The sequence below is a fragment of the Dreissena polymorpha genome, chromosome 1 (assembly GCF_020536995.1).
Source record: "Dreissena polymorpha isolate Duluth1 chromosome 1, UMN_Dpol_1.0, whole genome shotgun sequence".
NCBI classification, from domain to species: Eukaryota; Metazoa; Mollusca; class Bivalvia; order Myida; family Dreissenidae; genus Dreissena; species Dreissena polymorpha.
In genome coordinates, this window is record NC_068355.1 from 9,690,037 (window position 1) to 9,714,764 (window position 24,728).

Consider the following 24,728-nt stretch of genomic DNA (forward strand, 5'->3'; position numbering starts at 1 on the left):
TACTGTTCAGTAAATCTGCTGAGGGGGTCATCTGTTAACATCGGTCACACAAGCACAATCTCTTTTAGCAGTCTGCACTAAAATAAAACAAAGAGCACCGCATAACGGGTGCCACACTCGTCTACGGGTGCAGTTTTGAATAAATGAAAGCTTGTCAGATTATTTATTTTTTTAGAGGTCACAGTGACCTTGACCTTTGACCTAGTGACCCCAAAATGGGTGTGGCGTGTAGAACTCATCAAGGTACATCTACATATGAAGTTTCAAAGTTGTAGGTGGAAGCACTTTGATTTTAGAGCCAATGTTAAGGTTTTAGCACGACGCGGACGACTCGACGAGCTGGCTATGACAATACCTCGGGTTTTCTCTGAAAACGCCGAGAGCTAAAAATAACAATTAGCTTATAAAAGCTTTATGTTAACTTTGAAAATAAAAGACTTTGAATTGTTCATATGTTTTAGATTTTACAGCATTCATCAAAAGATATGATTGAAGAGCTGTTCTGAGAAAAGGTAAAGAATAATTGGGCTATGGTTAAGTAAAATCTAAAATTTAACTAGCTTATTGGTATTTCAATTTTATTATCTGGTTAAAAAATCTTAACATAAATCAATACAGTCCAACCTGCCCGAGCGACCGCCTGTGAATAGCAACCAGTTGTCAATAACGACCACATTGATTTCCCCCGGAACGATTTCACTATATTCTGTACCTGCGAATAACGCCCACCTGCCAACAACGACCAGCGACCGCAATTTTACATTCCCAAAGTCGAATTTGATAGCTAACAACGACCACGTCAATGACCAGCGACCACCATTTTACATTCCCAAAAGTCGAGTGACTAACAAAATCGTTTTAATTATCATAATATAACGTTTCATAACGAATAATTTAGATTTGACAAAACAGCATACACTAACTTATTAATACAATGACAATATATTTTTTGAAGGATTTTCTATTAAACTTTGTACGTTGTCATCGGTTTGCAAAAAAAAAAATCTTGTATTCCTTGAAAGAGGCTTACAACGACCACTTCAATCATAACAATTAACGATTTCACAACTGTCAATAAAACAATGACCGCCATAATGCTGTGATAGTCACGTGATAAACATCTTACCAGTGCACTGGTCGGTCGCTATGGAGATATTGGCAAGTGACAGTTTACTCGATAGCTGTTTCTTTTGTTTATTTAACACACATTGCTAATTGGTAGCCACCTGCTTCTTTTATGCATTTGGCAGTTTGACGAAGGTGTAAGAAGTTGCCTTTTTTATTTTATTGGCTCGCGATTATTTATATACTAATTGCCGAAAATACCAAACGTTTGGGGCTTATATCAACTTATAAAGGAAATTTACGGTTTCTTTACAATTACGATGCAAATTGTACACATACAATTTAAATTCATTCCTTTCTTAAATTTCTCCGTGATACGACGCGCATAGATGATAGATAAGTAAATTGTCAGTTAAAGTTAACCATTATGGCATCCAAGCGTTAGTTCGTTTGTTAGTTTATGTTTGGAAATTGAAATAATACATGTAAATATAAAACACAATTGTGATTTCAATCCTTTTTTACATTACACATGCTTTAGAATTCACACATTTAAACAATAGAGCACATACATCATACGGTACCTGTTAAAAGCCTACTAGCATATTTTGCAAAGTTTCAATCGACCCTGCGAATAAAGACCACCTGTGAACAAAGACCACAACGACCAAATCCCTCGAGTGGTCGTTATTGGCAGGTTGGACTGTATTTAAAAAAATAACAGTGTATAGACTACATGTTAAACCACTGACTTAAAAGTCTTCAATCTAAATGGCCAGTACATAAAATGCAAAATATATATTCAAATATTATTTGGCAAAACAGCACTAGAATAATAACAACTATAGTTTACACAGCAAACAATTACTATGTTAGAAAACAACAATATACAATACATGCAAATTATACACAGCTAACAAAGTTGAAACTTGAACAAGATACTGTGTTTTTTTAAATACTGATCTGAATTCTTGTTTTGGTCATAAATTCTTAGTTCAGAAAAGCATAACAAGTGCTGTTACTGTATGTGCTGAATGTCCCCAAAGTATAGTACTGATCCAAAAGTTTAATCTTGATCTTCAAAGTATTTGACAACCAACACATTAATTAATGCCTTGAATTAATAAAGGGTAATAACTCTGTAATACTGAAAAATAATTATTAACATATGTGTACTCTATACTGCCTCTAAAAGTTTCTTTTCATCATATGAAATTTTGGAAGATTGTGTTCAAAACTTAGAGAAATGGCGGCCTCTATACAATTCAAATTGATCAAGAATTTAATTCTATTGAGGCTGCCATAAAATTAAGCATCATTTAAACATATGCCACCAACTTATTATTAGGGCTCAATGCATAACTAACAGTTATTGGCTAACATTACCTGTAACTTAAGGCACTACAGTGCTTTCCAAGATAACAACAATTTTTAACCAACCTTACACAGGTATTTTGAAAACATTATGCATATGTTTTGCCATCATCACATCAATGTTTCTCCAAAATTGCATTCGAGTTTCACCAACATTACACGGGTGTTTCAACATTCACAGACTTTCCCATCAGCCCACTGTCCGGGGCAATATCCCATATGATCTTCTGCACAGCCTTGAAATCTGGGTGATCGGATCCCTGCATCAGACCTAGAATGACACTCTCACTTGTCGTAAGGTGGGCACCAGCCTCCTTCATTCTTTGAAAGGCGTACATTCTGAAAACAAACAAAGATCCTGATTTGAGTTTCCAAGATAAGTTTAATTGTTTGCACTACAATTTTCTAACTAGTAAGATCAGTTGGTTGTGTGCTGGACCACAAATAAGAGTATTGCGGATTGTATTACTATCCCTCCACATAACGTTATGTTGCAATCTGTAATGATATTATTTCTACCCCAATCTTCTATATCAAGTAGGGCAGTTGTCAATTACTGGCATAAGTATGTGTTCATAGTACTGATAAACTATTATACCCACAATAAGTATGCGTACATTCACTGACTGCTGGGATAGTAAGTAGTAATTGTAAAATCTTTTAAAAGATTTCAGCTTTGGAAAAAAAATGCAGTGGAATAGTTTGATCAATAAGCTACTCCCATAAACTGCAAAAACATGTTATGTTACCACTTGGTAGCATATATCCTCAAGGCCCTAACGCACTTTCAGTGAATCATTGTCATAAAAAAGAATGCTTGAATATTTAGCTTGAAAACAAGGGAACAATATACCTGTCAACCATGTTTCTGGAAGACACTGCATCCACAATCACATTCACTTCGTACCCATGTTCTCGAAGATCCATAACCGTGGACTGTACACAGACATGACCCTCTATGCCACATAGTAGGATGTTCTTCACATCTATAATATTAGATACCAAAATCAAATGAATATCTTAGTTGATATCTGCAGAATATTGGTTATACTTAACCCATGATTACAGAAATATAAGTCATGCAAGGTCATAGTTTAATGATGCTGACCCTCAATTGTATTTTTAAATTTATCTGTAATGTGGTCATGCAAGGCTTACAGTATTTATATTTAACATCAGTTCTTTTTCTGTAAGAGTTTGGTGCAAATGGAATGAACTTTAATGTACCCTTGATATAACCTACAAATTGAGATATTTTTATTTAAATAAGACCTTGTTGTCACAAAAACCTGCTTTATATATATTGATCACTCCAGCTAAATATACCAGGATATTGCTTCATATGCGTCTCCACTTCTGGAATCATCATGCTAAACTTCATCTTTGGAAACACTGGATACTTGCTCACATCCAGCTCAGAAACTGTTGGTCCCAGACCTTGAACATTCAGTAATTTTTTATATCAATCATGTATCATAAAATGAAAACTATCATTTGAATTGCTTACAATACTAGTAATAGCTGGAAAAAGAAAAAGTAGGTTGAAGTTACTTGTTCACAAATTTTCTATCTTTTCTAATAAGAAAGGCAAAATTAACAGAATTTCCTATCCTGAGGGTTGAATCCGGGACCTCTTGAAGCAAGAGCTAACGCTCTATCACCACAACATGCAGGCTTATGATGCACAAATTAGTTCAAATGTAAGTCAAACTTGTTTTTGCTAATTATACTGAAGCTTAAAGATTTTTCAGATTTCAAAATATAATTATACATAAACATACAGATATTTTCCAGGATTATTTATTTGCTTATTTAAATATAAATAAATGCATTTATCCATGACCTTCTAACAAACTACAACAAAGGAAGCCAAATAGACATCGCCATCCTCGATTTTTCAAAAGCATTCGACACAGTCCCACACAATATTAAGCTCTTAAGTAAACTTGCAAATGACGGTATCAATGGACCTCTGAATACATGGCTCCGAGACTTTCTCACAAACCGCAACATGCAAGTTGTTCTAGACAGGGAAAATTCCACTTCCTCCCATGTCGACTCAGGAGTACCTCAAGGAATCGACCTCTGCCCACTCTTGTTCCTGTGCCATATCAATGACCCCCCTGAAACAGTCAAGTCACAAGTAAGACTCTTTGCAGACGATTGCCTCCTGTACAGGCCCATAGGAAACATTCAAGACCACATAGCCCTCCAAGACGACCTGAAAGCGCTGGAAATCTGGGCATCTTCATGGGGAATGCGTTTTAACGCTAAGAAATGATATATTCTGAGCGTGAACAACCGATCATAACACTTCTATGAACTAGATAAGCACATCTTCCATTAAGTTGAAGAAAATCCATACCCGTTACTATCTCTGCCAATCTAAATTGGGACACCCACATCAACAAAATAGTTCAAAAAGCTAATTGTTCCATAGGATTCATACCAAGAAACCTGAAACACTGCCCAATCACCTGCAGAAAAACAGAATACTTAGCTCTAGTCAGATCAACACTTGAGTACAGCTCCATAGTATGGGACTCTCATCTAGCCAAGCATATTGACAAAAAACAGTGGATTACCTCTCACGAGATGAAGGCTGTGTCACATCCATGCTCAATAAACTTCAAGTTAAAGTCGAAAGGAAATACTAAAGACGAACCGACCTAATGACATTCTAGACAACCAAGTGACTAATAATTCAGGTTTTTTATCTGATTTTTGGGGAAAGGGCATGGCCTTTTTTGAGGGGAAAAAAATCGCAGAATTTTGGGGAATATACCCGGTAAGGAAAGTCCTAAATTATCAATTTTAACATATTTTACTGTTTTTAAAACAAAGTCATGGCTACAAATAATATCATTATGCAATTTTATTTATTTTTTCTACACTGGATCAGATTAACTTATATAATTATATAATTAAAGATTTTAAAAAAATATTATTTTTTTTAGATATCATTGTTTTGGAAAAATCTCTGTAAGAAGGGAAAAATTCATCTAGGGGAAAGGGCCGAAATTCGGCCGGTCTCGAAGAAGAAAAAAAACCTGTAATTCTAATTGTTTTAAAACTTTCGTCAGTAAAATTGATCAATTTTAAAACTCATTTTTCCCCAGAACTGTGTTAGACTGGAACAAACTTAGTGACATTGTTGTATGCGCGAACACCGTTAACGGTTTCAAGTCTGCGCTGACAGATCCACAATTGGATTAATCTCTCTTTTGCGACCTACGCCCTACAAGGCCCTGCAAGTATCGATTCAGATTCAGTCTTTTAATGGTGATTTTGCCACTCTACTTTTGAAAGGGGTAAGTTAACCCTTTGCCACTTAGATAGGTATTTTTACACATTTGTAGTCCATTAAAAAGTTACATTTAATTAAATACCTTTCTTACTAAATTCATTTAATTAAATACCTTTCTTACTAAATTCAAGTTTTAATGGCTTCAATTCAAACCCTTAAGATACTGATGAGCAGCAAAGAGCATGAAACCTGAACAGACTGCAAGTTACTCACAGTTCTTGTTTTCTGCTGTTTGCACATAGACATTTTCACTTAGCTTGTGAGAGGAAAATTAAGGGTTAAACCGACAGTCATGATACATATGAATAAAATATTGTTTAAGTAAAAACAATAATACACGTGAGGTACAAATAACAACATAAAGGGCATTGTATTGATTATTTCAATTTGTGTGCAGATTAAGTCAAGCTCAGCTGTCATGTTGCCTCAGCAATAATCGTTACACACACGCACAAATCTGTTGACAGATCAAACTCGCTTTGAAACGGCCCCTCACCTTTGGGATATTGCTCAGTGACGACAACCGGCAGTTTCAGTATTTTCGCCGCTTCAAGCATCCTACCCGAGACTGAAATAATTTGTGGGTAATATGATATTGTTTTCCGAAACTTTTCTTGCATGTCACACAAAAATAAAGCAGAATTTCTTGTAGAAATTTTGAGCGCTGTGGAGGCCGCCATTGTGTAGCGTAAGGGCAAATAGATAGGCTATATGCGAATGAAATTATATTTCTTTATCTGTATTTATTCTTTAGAACATTTAAACTTTGGATGAATATATAAACATAGTAATGTTCGAACATGACATACATTTTGTTGTTTAGTTGTTTTGCATCATTTAAAAACTATCGAATGTAGGCCTATCGATGATAAGTTGGTACCCAGCTTAGAATAGAAACCTTTTTTACCGGTCCATACAATCACCGAAAAGCACCGAATAGCACCGAAAAGCACTCAATTTCTCTCTCTATATATGCAATATATCGTTTCTAGTGTGTGTTAAGGGGTTTAATTAGTTATAAATGGTTATATGAGTGTATTTCTATACTACATTATGCCCAAAATGGTAAATATCGGCAATATACCGACCGAAAAGCACTTCATGTGAAGACCGAAAAGCACTCAACTTCTCTCTCTATATATGAAAAATTGCGTTTCTATTGTGTGTAAACAGATTAAATTAGTTATAAATGGTTATATTTAATGCATATTTATACTACCTTGTGTTTATTATGAGGTATTAATGCCCAAAATTGGATAAATATCGGCAATATACCGACCGAAAAGCACTTCATGTGAAGACCGAAAAGCACTCAATTTCTCGCTATATATATGAATATTTGCGTTCCGATTGTGTGTAAACGGTTTAAATTAGTTATAAATGGTTATATTTCATGCATATTTATACTACCTTGTGTTTATTATGAGGTATTAATGCCCAAAATCGGATAAATATCGGCAATATACCGACCGAAAAGCACTTCATGTGAAGACCGAAAGCACTCCCGCGACAGCAGAGAATCACCGAAAAGCACTCAAGTTCTCTATATATACATGAAAGTTAACTATAAGGGCCGATTTTAATGGATTGAAAAGATGTGCATATTTATTAAGTCAATGTCTGTTCAGATTAAAACTTAATTTTAAGGTCTGAAGTAATCATTAACAACTTGTGAACGAACGGCCGGTACGCTTCTTTAATCAGCACAAAGCAGTTTGGAAATAGATTTTCGCACCTTCAATTAATTATATTCCAGATAATGATGAGAAGTTGTGTTATGATCGGCGCCTTTCATTCATGTCCGAACAGTGCGGCTCGTGTGAATTAGAGTACAGTTTTGTTGAATTACATTTGCTCAATTAATTATTCGATGTACGATGTGAATCTAATCTTAGTTTTAGTGCAGATTCGTTCATACGACACAAAGACACTATTTTATTTTACGGATCATTTCGGTTTAGAGGACTGAGACAGTCATGTTAAATATCGAATATAATATATATTTTTTATAAACAACTGGTAGCAAGTTATAAATATATCGGCAATGTACCAACCGAAAAGCACTTCATGGTGTTTATCATCTTATACGTAAATTGATGTATATGTTTTAAGTATTTCTAATTGACGTGAAACTCTTAAATAGAAATTGCAGCATGACTTTTAGTTAATGTGCTTTGTAATAATAATAGCGATTTTAATCGTTCCATTAAAACCATTCATTGCGCGAGTATCGAGTGTACGCTGGTAACTTAACACGCATTTTATTATGACTATTAATTTACAGCTCAAACACAAATTTAAAAAGGCGCGTGTGCGTTAAATCAATTACAATGGATTATTGAAGATACAAAAAAATCAACATGTTCACTTGAAATTCAATAGCTCCCCCAATAAGTGCAGAAAAAACAACGTGTCAACGTGAAACCCGTATTTTTCCCCTCCCTAACCTACTGAAAGATGCAAATGTGTCTTACTTATATTGTTTTCTGGTCTTTAATCTATCTTACATATATGTGACTACGTGCTTATTTTTTGGAGAAATGAATGATTTAAATGTGTCTTATTTATATTTTATCTATGTATCATGTGTATTCAGTGTCATGCGAAAATAGATCTTATTTCTTAATTTCCACCTTCACACTTTATAAGCGCCGTCTTTAATTAACTCAGTAAATTAATTAATTTAATAAAAAATGTGCAACGGTGAGGTGGATCAATTCGCGTTGTTAATTGTTAAAGTACACACCACTTCAGCAATAAATGAAATCAGTTATTTTGGCTGTAAATCCGATATTTCCAGTACAGTAGCCATGTTCCTGTGTATTTAGCTGATAAGATAAGATCACCACAGCAGGTTGCTAATACACGGTGTAGACCGAAATGAAAACAGTTATTTTGGCTGTAAATCCAATTCCAGTACAGTAGCCATGTTCCTGTGTATTGAACTGATAAGATCACCACAGCAGGTTGCTAATACACAGTGTAGACTTCCCCTGTTTTATTATAGTAATTGTTATTTACCTGCTTGGAATAAATGGTGTATTCATTCGGGTCTGATGGCGTTACAATTTCATGAAACAATGGATATATTGGCGTGATGGAACATGATTTATAAATCAAGCTGACAGAATAGTATCAGCTTTTAATTATGTGTAATTTAATACGCATCTCCCCTTAACTCAACGTTCAAAGGCACGCGCACTTAACAAAATTATAAAATATCATGTGCATCATTATTTTTCATTTTTATAAATTATGTACAAATATTATATGTTATACATGTTTTTTTTGTGTTTTTTTTTACTCAACCATAAAGAAGTAATATAACATTGTTATATATAAAGCTCGTTAATTTTGCAAAATTCTACATTAAATAAAGAAATATCTTTTTTTGTTAAGTGTACGTGCTTGATTTATTTATATAAAATAACAGTTTTTTCTAATACAATCGGAATTTGACATTCAATTTGATGCATTCCACATTTTTTAAAGCGGCCAAACGCAGTATTATGCACTCGGCCGCTGATGGTGTATTGTAATATATATAATTCTGATAAGAAACAGTAGCACACAATAGGAATTAGGTTGATAAAAAGAACTGATGTATTTATTGAAAGTGAATAACAACACCAACTAAAAATGTTTTGAAATTATAAATTTGCCCAGAATAGTTGTATAAAATTATTCATCTAGCGGCCAAGTGCATTAATCCCGACCGCTGTTGGGTATTTTACTGTTTAGTAACACCTTAATACCATCATTTTTAAACTGATAACGGAAATACAGAAAAAACAATAAATGAAACAATGAACATATTGTCGCGATGAAACATGATTTATAAATCAACCTTTAATTTTACTACCTTCTTTTCATATGTCTATGTAACATAGTTGTATCTTTTTTTTTATTTTGTTTAATCTATCTTTTATTCTAACTTTACTACCTTCTTTGCATATGTATATGTAACATAGTTGTATATATAGTTTATCAATTTTTTATACTATGTTTTATATTATGTACCACTTATTAGTTATTATGTACCATATATTTATATACACATTGCGTTCCATATGCCGGTGTATGTCCTGGATATTTTTTAACATATCATTACTTTCTATAATCTGATTTGAAATTGAGGGTAACATAATCATTGACAGACAAGCTTATCTTAAGCTGTGCAGTTTTATTTCATTACAAACAGCTGCAAATATTTAATTTCTTGTTTGTACAAATGGGACTATTTCCGGTTATTTTTTTTTCTTGCTTAAATATTTGGGATTATTTCGGCCTTTTTTCAAAATTTGGCTCTAACAAGAGGTGCCTCCACGTGGCAAGAGCTGGGCAACATATTCATTATGTTGGCAAACTACCTCATGTATGTATGAGTCGTGTTCTGGGAAGAAAAAGGGGCTTAATGCATGTTCGTAAAATGTCATCCCAGATTAGTCTACGCAGTCCGCACAGGCTAATCAGGGACGACACTTTCCGCTCTAATGGTATTTTTAGTTTCAAGGAAGTCACTCCTCACCGAAAATCAAGTTTGGGCGAAAAGTGTCGTCCCTGATTAGCAGTGCGGACTGCACAGGCTAATCTGGGACGACACTTTACGCACATGCATTAAGCCCATTTTTCTCAGAACGCGCCTCATATATATAGTGCTTTATTTTTAAACTTGAATCAATATTTAACGAAGTCATCATTGACTATATTAAATATAGAGAGAAATTGAGTGCTTGTGCTTTATCTTTAAACTTAAATCAATATTTAACGAAGTAATTATTGACTTAATAAATATGTACATCTTTTCAATCCATTATAAACGGCACTTATAGCCTAGTTTCGTGTATATATAGAGAAAGTGAGTGCTTTTCGGTGATTCTGTGCTGTCGCGGGAGTGCTTTTCGGTGGCCACAAAATAGTAATGAGCTTTATATTTAAACTTAAATCATTATTTAATGAAGTCATTATTGACTAAATAAATATGTACATCTTTTCAATCCATTAAAATCGGCTCTTATAGTTAACTTTCATGTATATATAGAGAACTTGAGTGCTTTTCGGTGATTCTCTGCTGTCGCGGGAGTGCTTTTCGGTCTTCACATTAAGTGCTTTTCGGTCGGTATATTGCCGATATTTATCCAATTTTGGGCATTAATACCTCATAATTAACACAAGGTAGTATAAATATGCATGAAATATAACCATTTATAACTAATTTTATCCGTTTACACACAATAGGAACGCAAATATTATATATATATAGCGAGAAGATGAGTGCTTTTCGGTCTTCACATGAAGTGCTTTTCGGTCGGTATATTGCCGATATTTATCCAATTTTGGGCATTAATACCTCATAATAAACACAAGGTAGTATAAATATGCATGAAATATAACCATTTATAACTAATTTAATCCGTTTACACACAATAGAAAAGCAATTTTTCATATATATAGCGAGAAATTGAGTGATTTTCGGGCTTCACATGAAGTGCTTTTCGGTCGGTATATTGCCGATATTTGCCATTTTGGGCTAAATGTAGTATAAACATACAATCATATAGCCATTTATTACTAATTAAACTCGTTAACACACACTAGAAACGATATATTGCATATATAGAGAGAGAAATTGAGTGCTTTTCGGTGCTTTTCGGTGCTATTCGGTGCTTTTCGGTGATTGTATTTTTTACATCAGCAAGAACCATAAAGTATGATTGAAATTTCTTTACAAGAACAAATGAGTAAAAAAGTATTTCCATTCACTGAACTTGTCTCTTTTTGCAGTCGTTTAGTGGTTTTGAACCAGGTTTTTACTTTTATATGTTAACTGAACTGTAAAGTCTACTGGTTTGCGAGTATTTTCCGGACAGTAGTACATTTCCGGACGTTTTTAAATATTCGTAACCACGATTTATATTATTTGCTTCACTTCAACATTAATAATGCATTATTAAGTAAACTGTATTGGTATTCATATAATTATGAATCAAAAGTATATGTATTCGTATAAATCAATTAAACATTGTTAAATATACGATTTCCGGTCTTTTCTCCCCCTGGACGTTTCTCCCCTGGTCTTTTCTCCTCCCAAACCCTAGTCTTTTCTCCTCCCAACATATTTTTTATTATCTGTATATTTAGGTAGGAGAAAATGAAGTATGTGATTGAAGAATGGTTAGTGAAGGAGCATTTTAGTATATATATATATATATATTATATCAGTGAGTAGTGTTATTTTTAATTATATGTTGTTGTAAGTCTATAAGACTATGAAAGAAATAGTAATATAGCGACATATTATTTTAAGTTAATTTAAACTTATTTAATAATAATTGATTGTTAATTATTCTTGAATATTTATGAAATGATCAAAAGATGTTGTTTTTCACACCTCCTTAATATGTTTATTTGTACTTCAGACTGATTGAACTGTTTGATGTCTAGTTATTAAAGACACAATTTAATTAAATTATCACATGTATGATTGATCTGGAACATTGTTGGTTGATAATTAAATAATATAAAAAGGGTACAAATATTTAAAATTTCATTTACTGTTTTACAAAACTAAAAATTGTTTTTGATGTATACCATAATATTATGAGTAAAAATTGATGATTTCAAAATAAAATAAAATAATTAGTAATTGCGTTGTGTTTCTGTTTATGTTTAAAATATATTTAAACTTTCATTAAATGTTTTTCAAAACTAAACAATGTTTTTGCTGTATACCATATTATGAATAAAAATTGATGATTTGAAATAAAATCAAATAAATTAATTTGTAATTCTGTTGTGTCTCTGTTTAATGATCAGTAACAATGAGCTAAGATGTTGATTGGCACATTCTTTCAAATAAACAAGGATGATACATTCCAAAGGATGATACATTCCACCCATGAAATTAAGCAAGAATTTTTCACAAGAATGTCTTAGGGATTCACACATTTCCACATCCTGTCCATATCCTACCCAGTCCCAATGTCATGAAAAAAGTTAGATTTGATTTGACTTTCATTGCTTCATGATCATTTTTAAATGTATACTTTACAGTTTGGAAATATTTATAATAAATTCAAAATTAATAATCAATATTTAAAATTTGGGTTGCTACACATTTAAATCACACACTTATTTTAGCAATTTATTTCAATTTCTATCATTCATTGTGTGATCTAAATCTTAAGCAGTTTAACTTAATAAAAATTATTCACGTGAATAATCTAGTAACTTTTTGCATATTGTACATAAATACTTTGGCATAATAAAAAGTAGCTTAGAATATGTTTAACATAAATGTACATACTTAATTCAAATTAATGTATTGATTTATTTTGAAATATAATTCTTAGTTACTTTATTGTTAATATTGGCTAACAAGTCTATTAAAATGTTAAAAAAAAGATACAACATAATAAAACTAAATTTCAAATAAAGACTGTTTAAATAAATTTAACATTATAATGTTGAAATGACATAAGCACACTCAATATATTTCATTGTCAAATAATGAAAATGAAGCAATGATAAACTTCCTTTCTCTGATGAGCTTGATTGATCACTGATTGAAATAACATTGATATTTCAATCAGTGACTAATCAAGTATATCAATCGAGGTGTTAAAAGTAGCAGATTAATCCCCCAGTATGAAATATGCTGGGAGGAGAAAAGACTAGGGTATTAGGAGGTGAAAAGACTAGGGGTAGAAATGTCCAAGGGGGAGAAAAGACCAGGGGGAGAAAAGACCGTACACCAAATATACAATGTTTACCTAATAAATATGGCACTACATAATCTGACAGATATGCTCAAGCATGAATTTTGAATTCGTTAGTTTTAATTATTATTATGTAACTTATATAGATATACTTCTTCAAAATGTTATGTCATCATATTGTCCGTTACTCCTATATGAGGTCGATATACATAAGTTATATAATCGGTAGATTACGAATTATTTGGACTTAGTGTCCATCTTCTTACTTACTTTTTGTATTTAGTATTGAATACGTTGATAAATTGCTATTATTTAAATATAAACATGTTGCTTAAGAGTTATTTAAATATGAATACAAACAAAATGAAAATGCATGATTTTCTTTATTCCATTGTTTAAACAATCTTTAAAAATACTTATGACAACCTGAAAAAGATTGTGTTTAATGTACCCCCATATAACTCTTATTGTGCATTTTCACATGCGACATTTGCTTTGTTCACATATGTAAACAAGAAAAGAGCAGATGATTCTTAGTGCAAAGTTTCACAGTTATTTCACACATTTAACCTGCACATTCTCAAGTCTCTTCTACTCAGACTACAGTACTGTAACAAAAATGGTTGCCAATCTGAATAATTCTTAATTTAAAATGTAAACTGTTAAAATATTTAAATTAAATTCACAAATGTGCAAAATTTGTGAAAAGGGTCCTTTAAGAACATATTCATGATTTGAAAACTTGAGCATAGCAAATATTATATAGCTTGATGATGAAAAGATAAATGATGTGCTTGGATTGGAATGAGCAGCCTGGTAAAACTTAGTTCAGTTGGTGTAGCACCATGCTATCAGACAGGCACAGTCTTCCTTCCTGGGAACATTGTATAGTCTTATAATTGAAAATCTGTAAAAGATGTTATTTTTCAGAAATGTGCAGCCTGGTGTTATTCATTTTGCTCTTAGAGTCCACTTGCTGCCATGCAGTTCGTCATACAAATATTGTTATTGTTGGTGGATTTGGAGACCTTGCCAAGAAATACCTGTGGAGTGGCGCTCTCAACCTTTTTGTTAACAATCATAACGAAAACGCCACAATCTCATTCTACGGTGCAGCAAGAGTTTCAGTGGAAGACGGAACAAAGATTCTTCATAACATTCTTGAAAGTGTACAGTGTGAAACAAAGGACAATTCTTGCATGAAACTTAGGCCTGCCTTTCTGGCAAGGTCACACTATGTCTTATTGAAAACCAAAGACCACTATCAAGCCTTTTGTGGAACTTTATATTCTCTTTCCATTGAATCAAGTGTATCTATGAGGAATATATTTTACTTATCAGTCCCGTCCTCATCATATGAAGATGTGGCCAAACTAATTAAGGAAAATTGTAACTTCTCATCGACCCAGATAGTGCTTGAGAAGCCATTTGGATTAGACAAGTCCTCTGCAGTCAAACAAGTGAACAACATTGGCAAGTTTTTTGTATCTGATGAAGTATGGAGAGTTGACCACTATCTTGCTAAGTCAGTCACCAAACAGATTTTGAAATTCCGGTAATTACAGCTTCTAGCTTTATTCAAACAAGTTGTTGGAGAATAGTGGTAGTTGAAATAGATTTTGAAATAACTTGGCACAAATGTAAATCATCATACATCATAGGAAGACATCTCAATATTTCCCTAACTCACAGGTCAAGGTCACATAGGTAAAAAATTAAAATTATACAATATAATAGCATACAGTGTTGAGAAAAAGATGAATCTGTGCTCTGTTGAAACTTTTTGGTTCCATCTATAGGTGAAGTGGTAACTACATCCTGTAAGAAAATATCTTTAAATTCATGCATTTTTCCCAAAATGAAACCCCTAGAAATTTTATCAGGCACATCATTTAAAAGCTTATTGGTTTCCACATATTATTTTCATCTAATGCATGAATTTGAAGGCTAGGACCCTTTCCCTCAATGATTATTTAATTAAAAAAAAAAATAATTGAAGATATATTTATGTAAAATAGCAACGTAAGACAGTTTTGAACGCAAAAGTGCACTTATACTTAGATGGCTAACCATGACAGAAAAACTTTGTTTGAAATATACATATTGAACTACTATTAAAAATGATTGTTTAATGACAAATTAATTTAGCTTAAATTTCAAATAAGTGTACAGTGGTTAACTTTATTGACATTAGAATGAATTATCACAGTTATTTAAGATTCAGATTTGTTATCATAACTGTGAAATTCACATTTCAGAGAAGTAAACAGAGGAGAGTTAGAAAAACTGCTCAACAACCAATATGTTGACAGAGTTGAAGTTGTTATGAAGGAGCGAATAGGGGTGTCAGGTATTTATTGCCACTAACATCATCAGAATGGAGGTCAGCATAGTTATACCCCCATTACCATTGGTAATAGGGGCTATATAGGAGTCACTTTGTCGGTTGGTCGGTTGGTCGGTCGGTCTGTCCGAAATTTCATCCGATCTTCACCAAACTTGGTCACAAGTTGTATCTGAATGATGTATAGGTCAAGTTTGAATATGGGTCATGCCGGGTCAAAAACTAGGTCATGGGGTCACTCAGTGTGTTTTAAACCGAAAGTTTGTCCAGACCATAACTATGTCATTATCGTTAGATTTTAAAATAACTTGGTACATTTGTTCACCATTATGGGACAGTGTGTCGGGTGAAAAAAGTACGTCGATATCTCCAAGGTCAAGGTCACACTTGGAGTTTAAGGGTAAAATGCTTGTCTGGGCCATAACTTAATCATTTATTGTGAGATTTTAAAATCATTCAGCAAATTTGTTCACCATCATGGGACGGTGTGTCGCGCGAAAGAATTACGTCAATATCTCGAAGGTCAAGGTTGCACTTTGAGTTGAAAGATTAAAAATGGCCATAAATGAGCTTGTCAGGGCAATAACTATGTCGTTCATTGTGAGATTTTAAAATCATTTGGCACATTTGTTCACCATCATTGACGGTGTGTTTCGCGAAAGAATTATGTCGATATCTCCAAGGTCAAGGTCACACTTTGAGTTCAAAAGGTCAAAAATGGCTATAAATGAGCTTGTCCGGGCCATAACTATGTCATTCATTGTGACATTTTAAAATCATTTGGCATATTTGTTCACCATCATTGGACGGTGTGTCGCACGAAAGAATTACGTTAATATCTGCAATGTCAAGGTCACGCTGTGAATTCAAAGGTAAAAAATGGCCATAAATAATCTTGTCCGGGCCATAACTATGTCATTTATTGTGAGATTGTAAAAATACATGGTACATTTGTTCACAATCATTGGATGATGTGTCATGAGAAATAATTATGTCGATAACTCCAAGGTCTAGGTCACACTCGGAGTTCAAAAGTAAAAAAATTGCCCTAAATTTGGACGGCATGTCATGCGGAAGAATTCAAGAGTTGAGAGATCGAAATGTCCATAAATGATAATGGCATTATAATTCTTAAAAATTGCCATAAATTTGATTCCCTTGTTTGGTGAAGACCGCATGCAAAATAGTCTGTGTCAATGCGGCATGTGGGGGTATACGTCACGTCTGTGACAAAGCTCTATTTTATTATCCAATAACTGTGCAAAACTTAAATACCCCATGTTTAAGGCAATTCTTAACTAGCTTATATGAAGTTTTTTCTTTCATTTATGTTCCTTCTTTCTATATGATTTATATGAATCAATTTATTTTAATAAGATGATTGTTTTGCAAAAAAATATATGCTAAATGCATTTTTCATGTTTTCAATTGAATATGGAAGAGTCAGCCATTTGGAATTAGATCACATGACCACAAGTGCACAATACATATTTGCCTTTGAAATGAAATGTACTATTCAAAGTACAATATGCAGCTTAATATTATGGTCCATGTGCCACCCACAGGAGGGAAGCCCATAGTATAACTTTATTTATATATATATATATAATATATATATGGTGCCAACCATATTTCGAAACAGTAAACTTCATTCAATTTGTAATAGTTACTGTGGATATCTTTTACTTTAAGGAAGAGTTGATTTCTATGACCAGACTGGGGTTATCCGAGACGTTATGCAGAATCATCTGACAGAGTTACTTGCCCTTGTTACGATGGAACTGCCAGGAAATGTGTCCGATAGCAGAGCCGTTGAGCAGTCTAAACTTGCCGTTCTACACAGAGTGGCATCTGTGGACTCAAAAGCAGTTGTAACAGGACAGTATCGTAAATACTTAGCTGAAGCAAAGGAGGAGCTTGTAAACACCAACCAGTCTCATATGACGCCTACGTTTGCTGCCGCTTTGTTACATATCCAGAAATTGCGATGGCAAAATGTACCACTCATAATTATGTCCGGAAAACATATGGACGAGAGGTCAAGCTATGTGCGTATTCTTTTCCGGGAGAAAGATTTCTGTGTATCTGGATGTGCTGATGGAAATTCTACATTCATGAAATACCCACGACAGATGGTATTCCAGATCAGTCATGGTTCAGTTCCTTCTGCGGGAATCCTGGTTTCAAGATCGCTTTTCACTCCAAAGTGGCCCAGCGGCATGAAAGATCTGCCGATGACATCCAAAGACAGCTTAATTCATGGACAGAGTCCTGGTGACTTTTACTATGGTGTTCCGGTAAACGACTTACCAGCCTATTTTACAGTTATGAGTGATCTTTACCACAATGTTAGAGAAACATTTGTTACAGCTGAACGTTTGCTTACTCTTTGGGATATTTGGGACCAATCAGTGCAATCTAGCTCACTTGTAATACCAAGACTTTACAAAGAATATGATGCCAGTAGCCTTAATTTTAGTGTTGAGGGATTCAAACTTGAGTTTATTGAAAAGGAAATAAGGGTATACTTAGAAAGTGGTGAAATGTCAAAACAAAGTATTATTCCACCTGAATTCAGGAACTCAACTTTACATGTTACAGAAATCAATAAACTTATTCAGATACTTTGCGATGATATTTTCGAAATTGCTACCGAAGCCATTCGAGAACGCGGCAACTTTCACATAGCTTTTTCTGGCGGCCAAACAGCAGTGAACTTTTTTGAAAAGCTTGCGAAAGAGTACCCGCAGTTTCCGTGGCAACATACTCATATATGGCAGGTAGACGAAAGGTGTGTTCCTTATTCTACAACGGAGTCGAATTTCTTCTCCTTACATGAACATTTGATCAAGTTCGTTGATATTCCATACTTCAACGTTCATCCTATGCCCGTGAATTTGGGCGGAAAAACATGTGATATATCTAGTCGCGCTGATACAGTGTATGAAAATGAAATAGTAAGTCTGATCTCAGGGTTAAAATATGATTTCATTGTTCTTGGGTTAGGGACAGATGCCCATGTTGCATCATTATTTCCCAACAGTATTCATCTTCACGATAATGAGAGGCTGGTGTCTTACTCCTCAGCCCCGGAGGGCTTCCAAACTCAAGCTCGAATGACTGTGTTGCCAACACTCGTAAATCATGCGCATAATGTTGGAATATTGGTGACTGGGCACAATAAGCATGAAATACTGCATGCGATATCTGAACTTACTATGAAAAATGAGAAATATCCAGTAACTTTCATAGCTCCTGTAAATGGTACTCTAGTTTGGTATGTTGATTTTAATGCTTGGTTAGGTAGTACTGGTAATGCAGATTAACACGTTTTATTGTATTTAGTTTCAAAGGTCAAATGTTAGGTTTTGAGGTACATACCTTCTTCTTGTAAATGTAAGTGTGGTAAGTGCTGTGTTTGGGAATTTTAAGTCGTATTGGCTGCAGGCTTGGGAAGGGTGTGACCTATCCATCGCCAATGTTTTTATGCCCTCGGTACGGTGGCATATAGCAGTTTAACTGTCTGTCCGTCTGTCCGTCCGTCCTCCGAAAACTTACATATTGGCCATAACTTTTGCAATATTGAAGATGGCAACGTTATATTTGGCATGCATGTGTATCTAATGGAGCTGCACATTTTGAGTGGTGAAAGTTCAAGGTCATCCTTCAAGGTCAACAAAACAAATTCAAGTGAAGTAATAAGCTTTAAAGGGAGATAATTTATCATTTGGCAGGTACAGATCATTTTTACAACGGAAGTTATATTTTTATATTATCCCTTTAAAAAATATTACTTTCCTTGTAAAAATTATCTGAACCTGCCAAATGATTAAAAAAAAATCAAAGCGGCGCAGTAGGGGGCATAGTGTTTCTGACAAAGACATCTCTTGTTGAAGGATGTCTTTTTCAGCGGGTTGCTGCTTTGTTCTTCTCAATAGAACACTGCCTCGTGTATATAAACGCTCTGGCATGGACAATCCGGATTATCCCATATATAGTTGCAACAAACAGTGTATAAAATACAAAGGGGCATGTCGAATTTGAAATTATTTTGAGATTTTATATTGAAACCGTTGCTTTTGAACGGCCATGCAATTTCTGTATGACGCACACTTATCAGTGTCCCACTAAACCCTTGGGTAAAAACTTTGCACAAGAAATCTACAGCCTTGTACCTTTGTACGAACTACCGGTATTTTGCTTTTGTATTAATTTAGAGCTATTTCTGATTTGTCTTTCGTATGCCAGCCATGGGAAAGTAGTCGCAATCAACATGTAATTGGTAGAGATACTTGTGCTGTACATTGTGCTCTTTTGTTACAATTTCACATTTATTAACACAATAAATATCAGACTTGTGACTTGCATTTATTCGTTTGGCAATAATTAACCCCATATTCTAGCATTGACTAACGACAAATAGCAAACAACTCGCCCACATTCTACAGTATATTAATGGTCAAAGAACTCACGCTACCGTTCGCCCACCTCTGCATTTAATGAGCGCGTAGATTGATTACTGGTACGCACACACCTTCTTTCAGCAAGCTTGACGTATCCGTTATGTCTTTGTTTGATATCTTCAATACTTACTACAGCGGCGCTAGAGAGGCTTAATGATCAGACATGCCCAACGAACATTATTTAGACTTGTATTCATATTCTTTAGAAAAAAGTTACTTTTTATCTGAATAGATCGGATGAACATGCATTTCTTCAATAGCACATTTTATACAGCGTGTCGTGGTAGTGAGAAATACCCACGTCATTTCATGTCGTTATAAGAGGCATTTACTAGTATTAATAATGTTTTAAAGAAGTTAAAAATGTACCAAAGCGAGAATAATTAACATAAGAATAATGACTCGAGGAATAACTTAATAGTATACAGAAAAATGTATAAAATTGGAATGTTATACGATGGAAAATTTCGTTTGACAATATCGCTGTACCGACAGAAATATGTATCAAGCGCACCAAATTTCTTCGTTGCTGCGGATGTAACTACTACATATTGCACACATTCAACAACTTGTATTCTCAAAACGGAATTAACGAAATTAAAATTATATATTTGTCATATGCATATGTCGTATTTTATATCAATACGTGTAAATATTTCTTAATAACACATCTTTTGTGCACACGTTTCAAACAAAAACTCCATCAATCATGCGGATTTCGGCCAGATGTTGGCTGTATGATGTCAGTATCTGATTGGTTAGGCAATGAAGGACCTATGTTGAAGTTCCGGGGCTCTTATATGAACTGTTATTTTGAGTTCAAGTTCAATTTAGTCATCTTAAGTAATACATAAACAGTTACTTAGGATTAACATACGTTAGAGCCGAGCCTGACCTTTATAATCGACCCGCTGCCGATATAACGGCCAGAGGAAAAGGGGTATTGTTTTGGCGTTGTCCGTTCGTCCGGAACACTTTCTTGATACTACTCATGTGCATTGGCGTTGGATCGTAGATGGCCTCTATCGATATTGGGGTCACTAGGTCAAATATTAAGGTCACTGTCGCACTAAGTGTGAAATAACTCGTCAACGGATTCACCGATTGGCTTGAAACTTCCCATATACATTGACATTGGATAGTAGATGACCCCTATTAAAATTGGGGTCACTAGGTCAAAAGTCAAGGTCACTGTCACAATAAGTGTGAAAATCGTTGCCGATCAATAAGTCGTCAACGAATTAACCGATTGGCTTGATACTTCAATTTGCATATGCATTGGGCTGTAGATGACCCTTATTGTAAATGGGGTCACTAGTTCAGAGGTCAAGATGACTGTGACATTAATATGATGATTAAGTCTTATGGTCAGTTTTGTTTCAAAACATCCTGTGCCAAGGCCTTTTTGTGTGGGGGCGGGAGGGAAGGTGGCATCTGTCTCCGACCGCAGAGCTCTTGTTTTTACTGGCTTTCAAAATGCGTTGGATTAATTGCTTAGTTCACAAATTATCGCAAGGCCCTAACCACATTTGTTAAGCCGTGACTGAATAACGGTAACTATCGGAATACCGCTAATTATTAGAGATGTGATGTGTTCGAAACTGTTTGCTAAACAACAACGGTTCGCGATTTTTCTCGGTCGTACAACAGCAGGTCGCGATTTTTCTATTAACGTATAAGCACCATTTGTAAATGTCAGCACGTTAATTTGAAAAAATGACAGAAACTGGCAGTATAAATAGTAGATGGTTGAGCAATTTGAGAACAACGGTTCCACCTTACAAAATTTACTTACGGTCAGTTGTGCGGCAAGGTAAGCGATATTTGCTTTAACTTAAAAGTGTAAAATATGAAAAAAAAACCTTTTCTGTCAAATTGAAATCGAATTTAAGTAGTGATCTGTATATATTCGTGCATAAAACGATCGTTTGCAACAATGATTTTTTTCGTATATTTCTATGTAATAAATCGTATAAGCATTTAAAATGTAACACCTTTATTTGGCTCATCCACTTTGTGATTTTGATTTTTTATAATTTGTAATAAAAATTGGTATGCAAACGTCTTTTTAGTTTGTTCTATATTCGAATCTTAGATCTTCCGTGCTGAAAGAATGGCAGCATTTCAAATAGGCGAGAACGTGACAAGTTGGTTTGAATTTTACTGGACAACACCGCAACAGGATTTCAACGCGACCAATCAATCTACTACCGTGTCAACTGTCTCGTACCTTCCGTGGAACAATCCGCAGAACATCATCTCTAAGAAAACGGCTGATTCCATTACGGACTCTTTGCAGTGTTACGTTTTACCGATCCTCACCGTCATTGGCATACTCGGGAACATCTGCAGTCTGATCGTCCTTTTTCAAAAGAAGCTTCGTACGAGCACGACCACGATGATTCTTATTGGCTTAGCGTTCTCGGACACGTGCTTTCTCGCCACGAACATGGTACGAAAGAGCTCGTGCATAATATCCCACTACGACAAACTCCTATCGGAGATCGTCTCGAACACGACTTTCTACTACATGCACTACCTGAAAACAGCCTTCAGTCGCGTCTCCACGTTCCTCGTTGTACTCATCTCCTTAGAAAGAGTGATAGCCGTCGGGCTTCCTTTGAAGGCCAAGACGCTGATCACCAAACGCCGCATTCTTGCTGGCGTTATCGCCTGCTATGTCATCGCCTTCGGTGGTCTCGCCGCCTACCCACCCCAGTACACGTACACCTTCGTCGGCAAAAGACCGTTTATTGCTTACACGGACTTCGCTAAGAACAACGTAGAAAGCCTGAAGATCTACAACGATTACTTCCTCCCCATCGGTTTTCGTCATATCCCAGTGGTAATTGTGTTTCTCCTGAACACCGTCATCATCGTCCTCGTTCATCGCAGCAACCGGTTCCAAAAGACTGCCTCCGTCCAGGACTCAAAGCGTAAAGACGATCAGAAGAAGATAACAAGGATGTTGCTTACTGTCGACATCGTGTATCTGATCTGCCTGCTGCCCGGGGACATCTTTCTCCGCTGCTCCATCGAAATACCGGAGTTCCAGTACTTCAGAAGCCAGCACAATCTCTTCCTGGCCATAAGCGATATCACTCTTCTATTCGAGATGATAAACTCGTGCATCAACTTCGTCATTTACATGGTCCTCAATCGCAATTTCTACGACACCTACATGCGCCTCTTCTGCTGCTACCTGCCCTACATAAGGACAATTGTACGCCGTCGACCACAGAGCGACACGGAGGCCTCCATGAAAACCAAAGAGACGGTATCTTCACGCATTTTGCGGGAAAATTCGAAGGACGGAGCGTCGGAATCGTCGGCGTCGGAGCAACATTGGGGAGACAAAAACGGGCACGATAATCTGACATACAGAACCGAAGGACCAATTGTTGAACCGTAATTACCGTATGTCAAAAAGTAGTGGTTAATCTAGCTTGATGTTTGCAAGATTCTAAATATGATACTTACCAGGTTTCATAATTAAACAAAGATAATGAAACAAGGTTAAACCACATCAATTTAGAGCAATTTTGTATTTATGCAATACGATACAACTTAGATTTAATTAAGATAAAATCACGATCGAGTAAAAACATGCTTGCTGGAACGTGTCTGTTGTAATCTTCGTGCATAGGTCATTGGTTTTATATCGTTCAATTTTCATTTCATTTCATCTCTGATAGGTGTTTCTTGTTAGATTTATTGTTTAGCAATCGCATAAACAACAAAGGTATGTTATATGGATCCTTTACACCCATTATTGCTCCTTCTTCCTGTATTTTCGCGATGATGATCTGAAATATTAACTTTATGACGCTATATTTTTAAATCTTTTTCTATTAAGAAGGAATGTAGTAGATACTTGTTAGTAGTTTCATTTCATCGTGCCTCAAAAAGTCGTAACTCTCTTGCTCTGGTATCTTTCCTACCATTGAGTAATTTAATGATAATTAAATTGAATGCGTTTTAATTCCCTTTTATTATTGTTTAATTTGAGTTAAGATGCTATGAGGTTAATTTTTATTTACAATTAAATGTAACATGAATATTGCTGGGCCAAGTGTGAGGTTGAGCGCTCTAAAACCGGTTTAAACCCCCAATGCTTTGCATTGACCGTTCTAAGGCGGTGACCCCAGCTTTATTCTTATTTGTGTTTATGTTGTTTTGTATTGTGCTGTTTTGTACTGTTTGGTGGTCACTTGCCTTAAATAAAGGACCAACTGATTGTTTATGAGAATATTTCAACACTGCTCCAGCAGCTGGAGTTTCACTTCTTTATATTGATAACTTCTTGGATCCGGATTTTTTTTATTGAATATCGTTATGCATTATTTTGGTTAAACATAATATTTTACAATAATTTTTTTTTCTGAATGCCACTTCAAATGCAGGGGGTGCGTATAAGGGAGCTTACCGTGTTTAAGTAAGGTTAGTTGGAGCTTACT

General features: G+C 34.9%; 3 protein-coding genes across 11 annotated transcripts; 2 read left to right on the forward strand and 1 right to left on the reverse strand.

Moving 5' to 3' along the window:
• Positions 1-1,567: 1,567 nt before the first annotated feature.
• Positions 1,568-6,461, reverse strand: LOC127870764 (isochorismatase domain-containing protein 2-like). The gene is made up of 4 exons (XM_052413242.1): positions 6,243-6,461; positions 3,766-3,876; positions 3,293-3,425; positions 1,568-2,778 (listed from the first exon to the last, which is right to left on the reverse strand). The coding sequence occupies exons 1-4, from the start codon at positions 6,424-6,426 to the stop codon at positions 2,595-2,597; spliced, it is 612 nt and encodes a 203-aa protein (XP_052269202.1). The 5' UTR covers positions 6,427-6,461; the 3' UTR covers positions 1,568-2,594.
• A 4,350-nt stretch (positions 6,462-10,811) lies between these two features.
• LOC127870484 (GDH/6PGL endoplasmic bifunctional protein-like) lies at positions 10,812-20,169 on the forward strand. Of its 9 annotated transcripts, none has more exons than XM_052413085.1 (4): positions 10,812-10,921; positions 14,395-15,019; positions 15,723-15,814; positions 17,501-20,169. In XM_052413085.1, exons 2-4 carry the CDS (start codon positions 14,397-14,399, stop codon positions 19,132-19,134), a joined length of 2,349 nt encoding a protein of 782 aa, XP_052269045.1. In that variant the 5' UTR covers positions 10,812-10,921; positions 14,395-14,396; the 3' UTR covers positions 19,135-20,169. The 9 variants fall into 9 exon arrangements, with proteins under 9 accessions (XP_052269045.1, XP_052269062.1, XP_052269061.1 ...); XM_052413102.1 differs by having other exon boundaries at positions 10,832-10,861; XM_052413101.1 differs by lacking the exon at positions 10,812-10,921 and adding an exon at positions 11,054-11,113.
• A 2,215-nt stretch (positions 20,170-22,384) lies between these two features.
• LOC127864930 (probable G-protein coupled receptor B0563.6) lies at positions 22,385-23,683 on the forward strand. Its single transcript, XM_052404818.1, has one exon. The coding sequence runs from the start codon at positions 22,385-22,387 to the stop codon at positions 23,681-23,683; it is 1,299 nt and encodes a 432-aa protein (XP_052260778.1).
• The last annotated feature ends 1,045 nt before the right edge of the window (positions 23,684-24,728 follow it).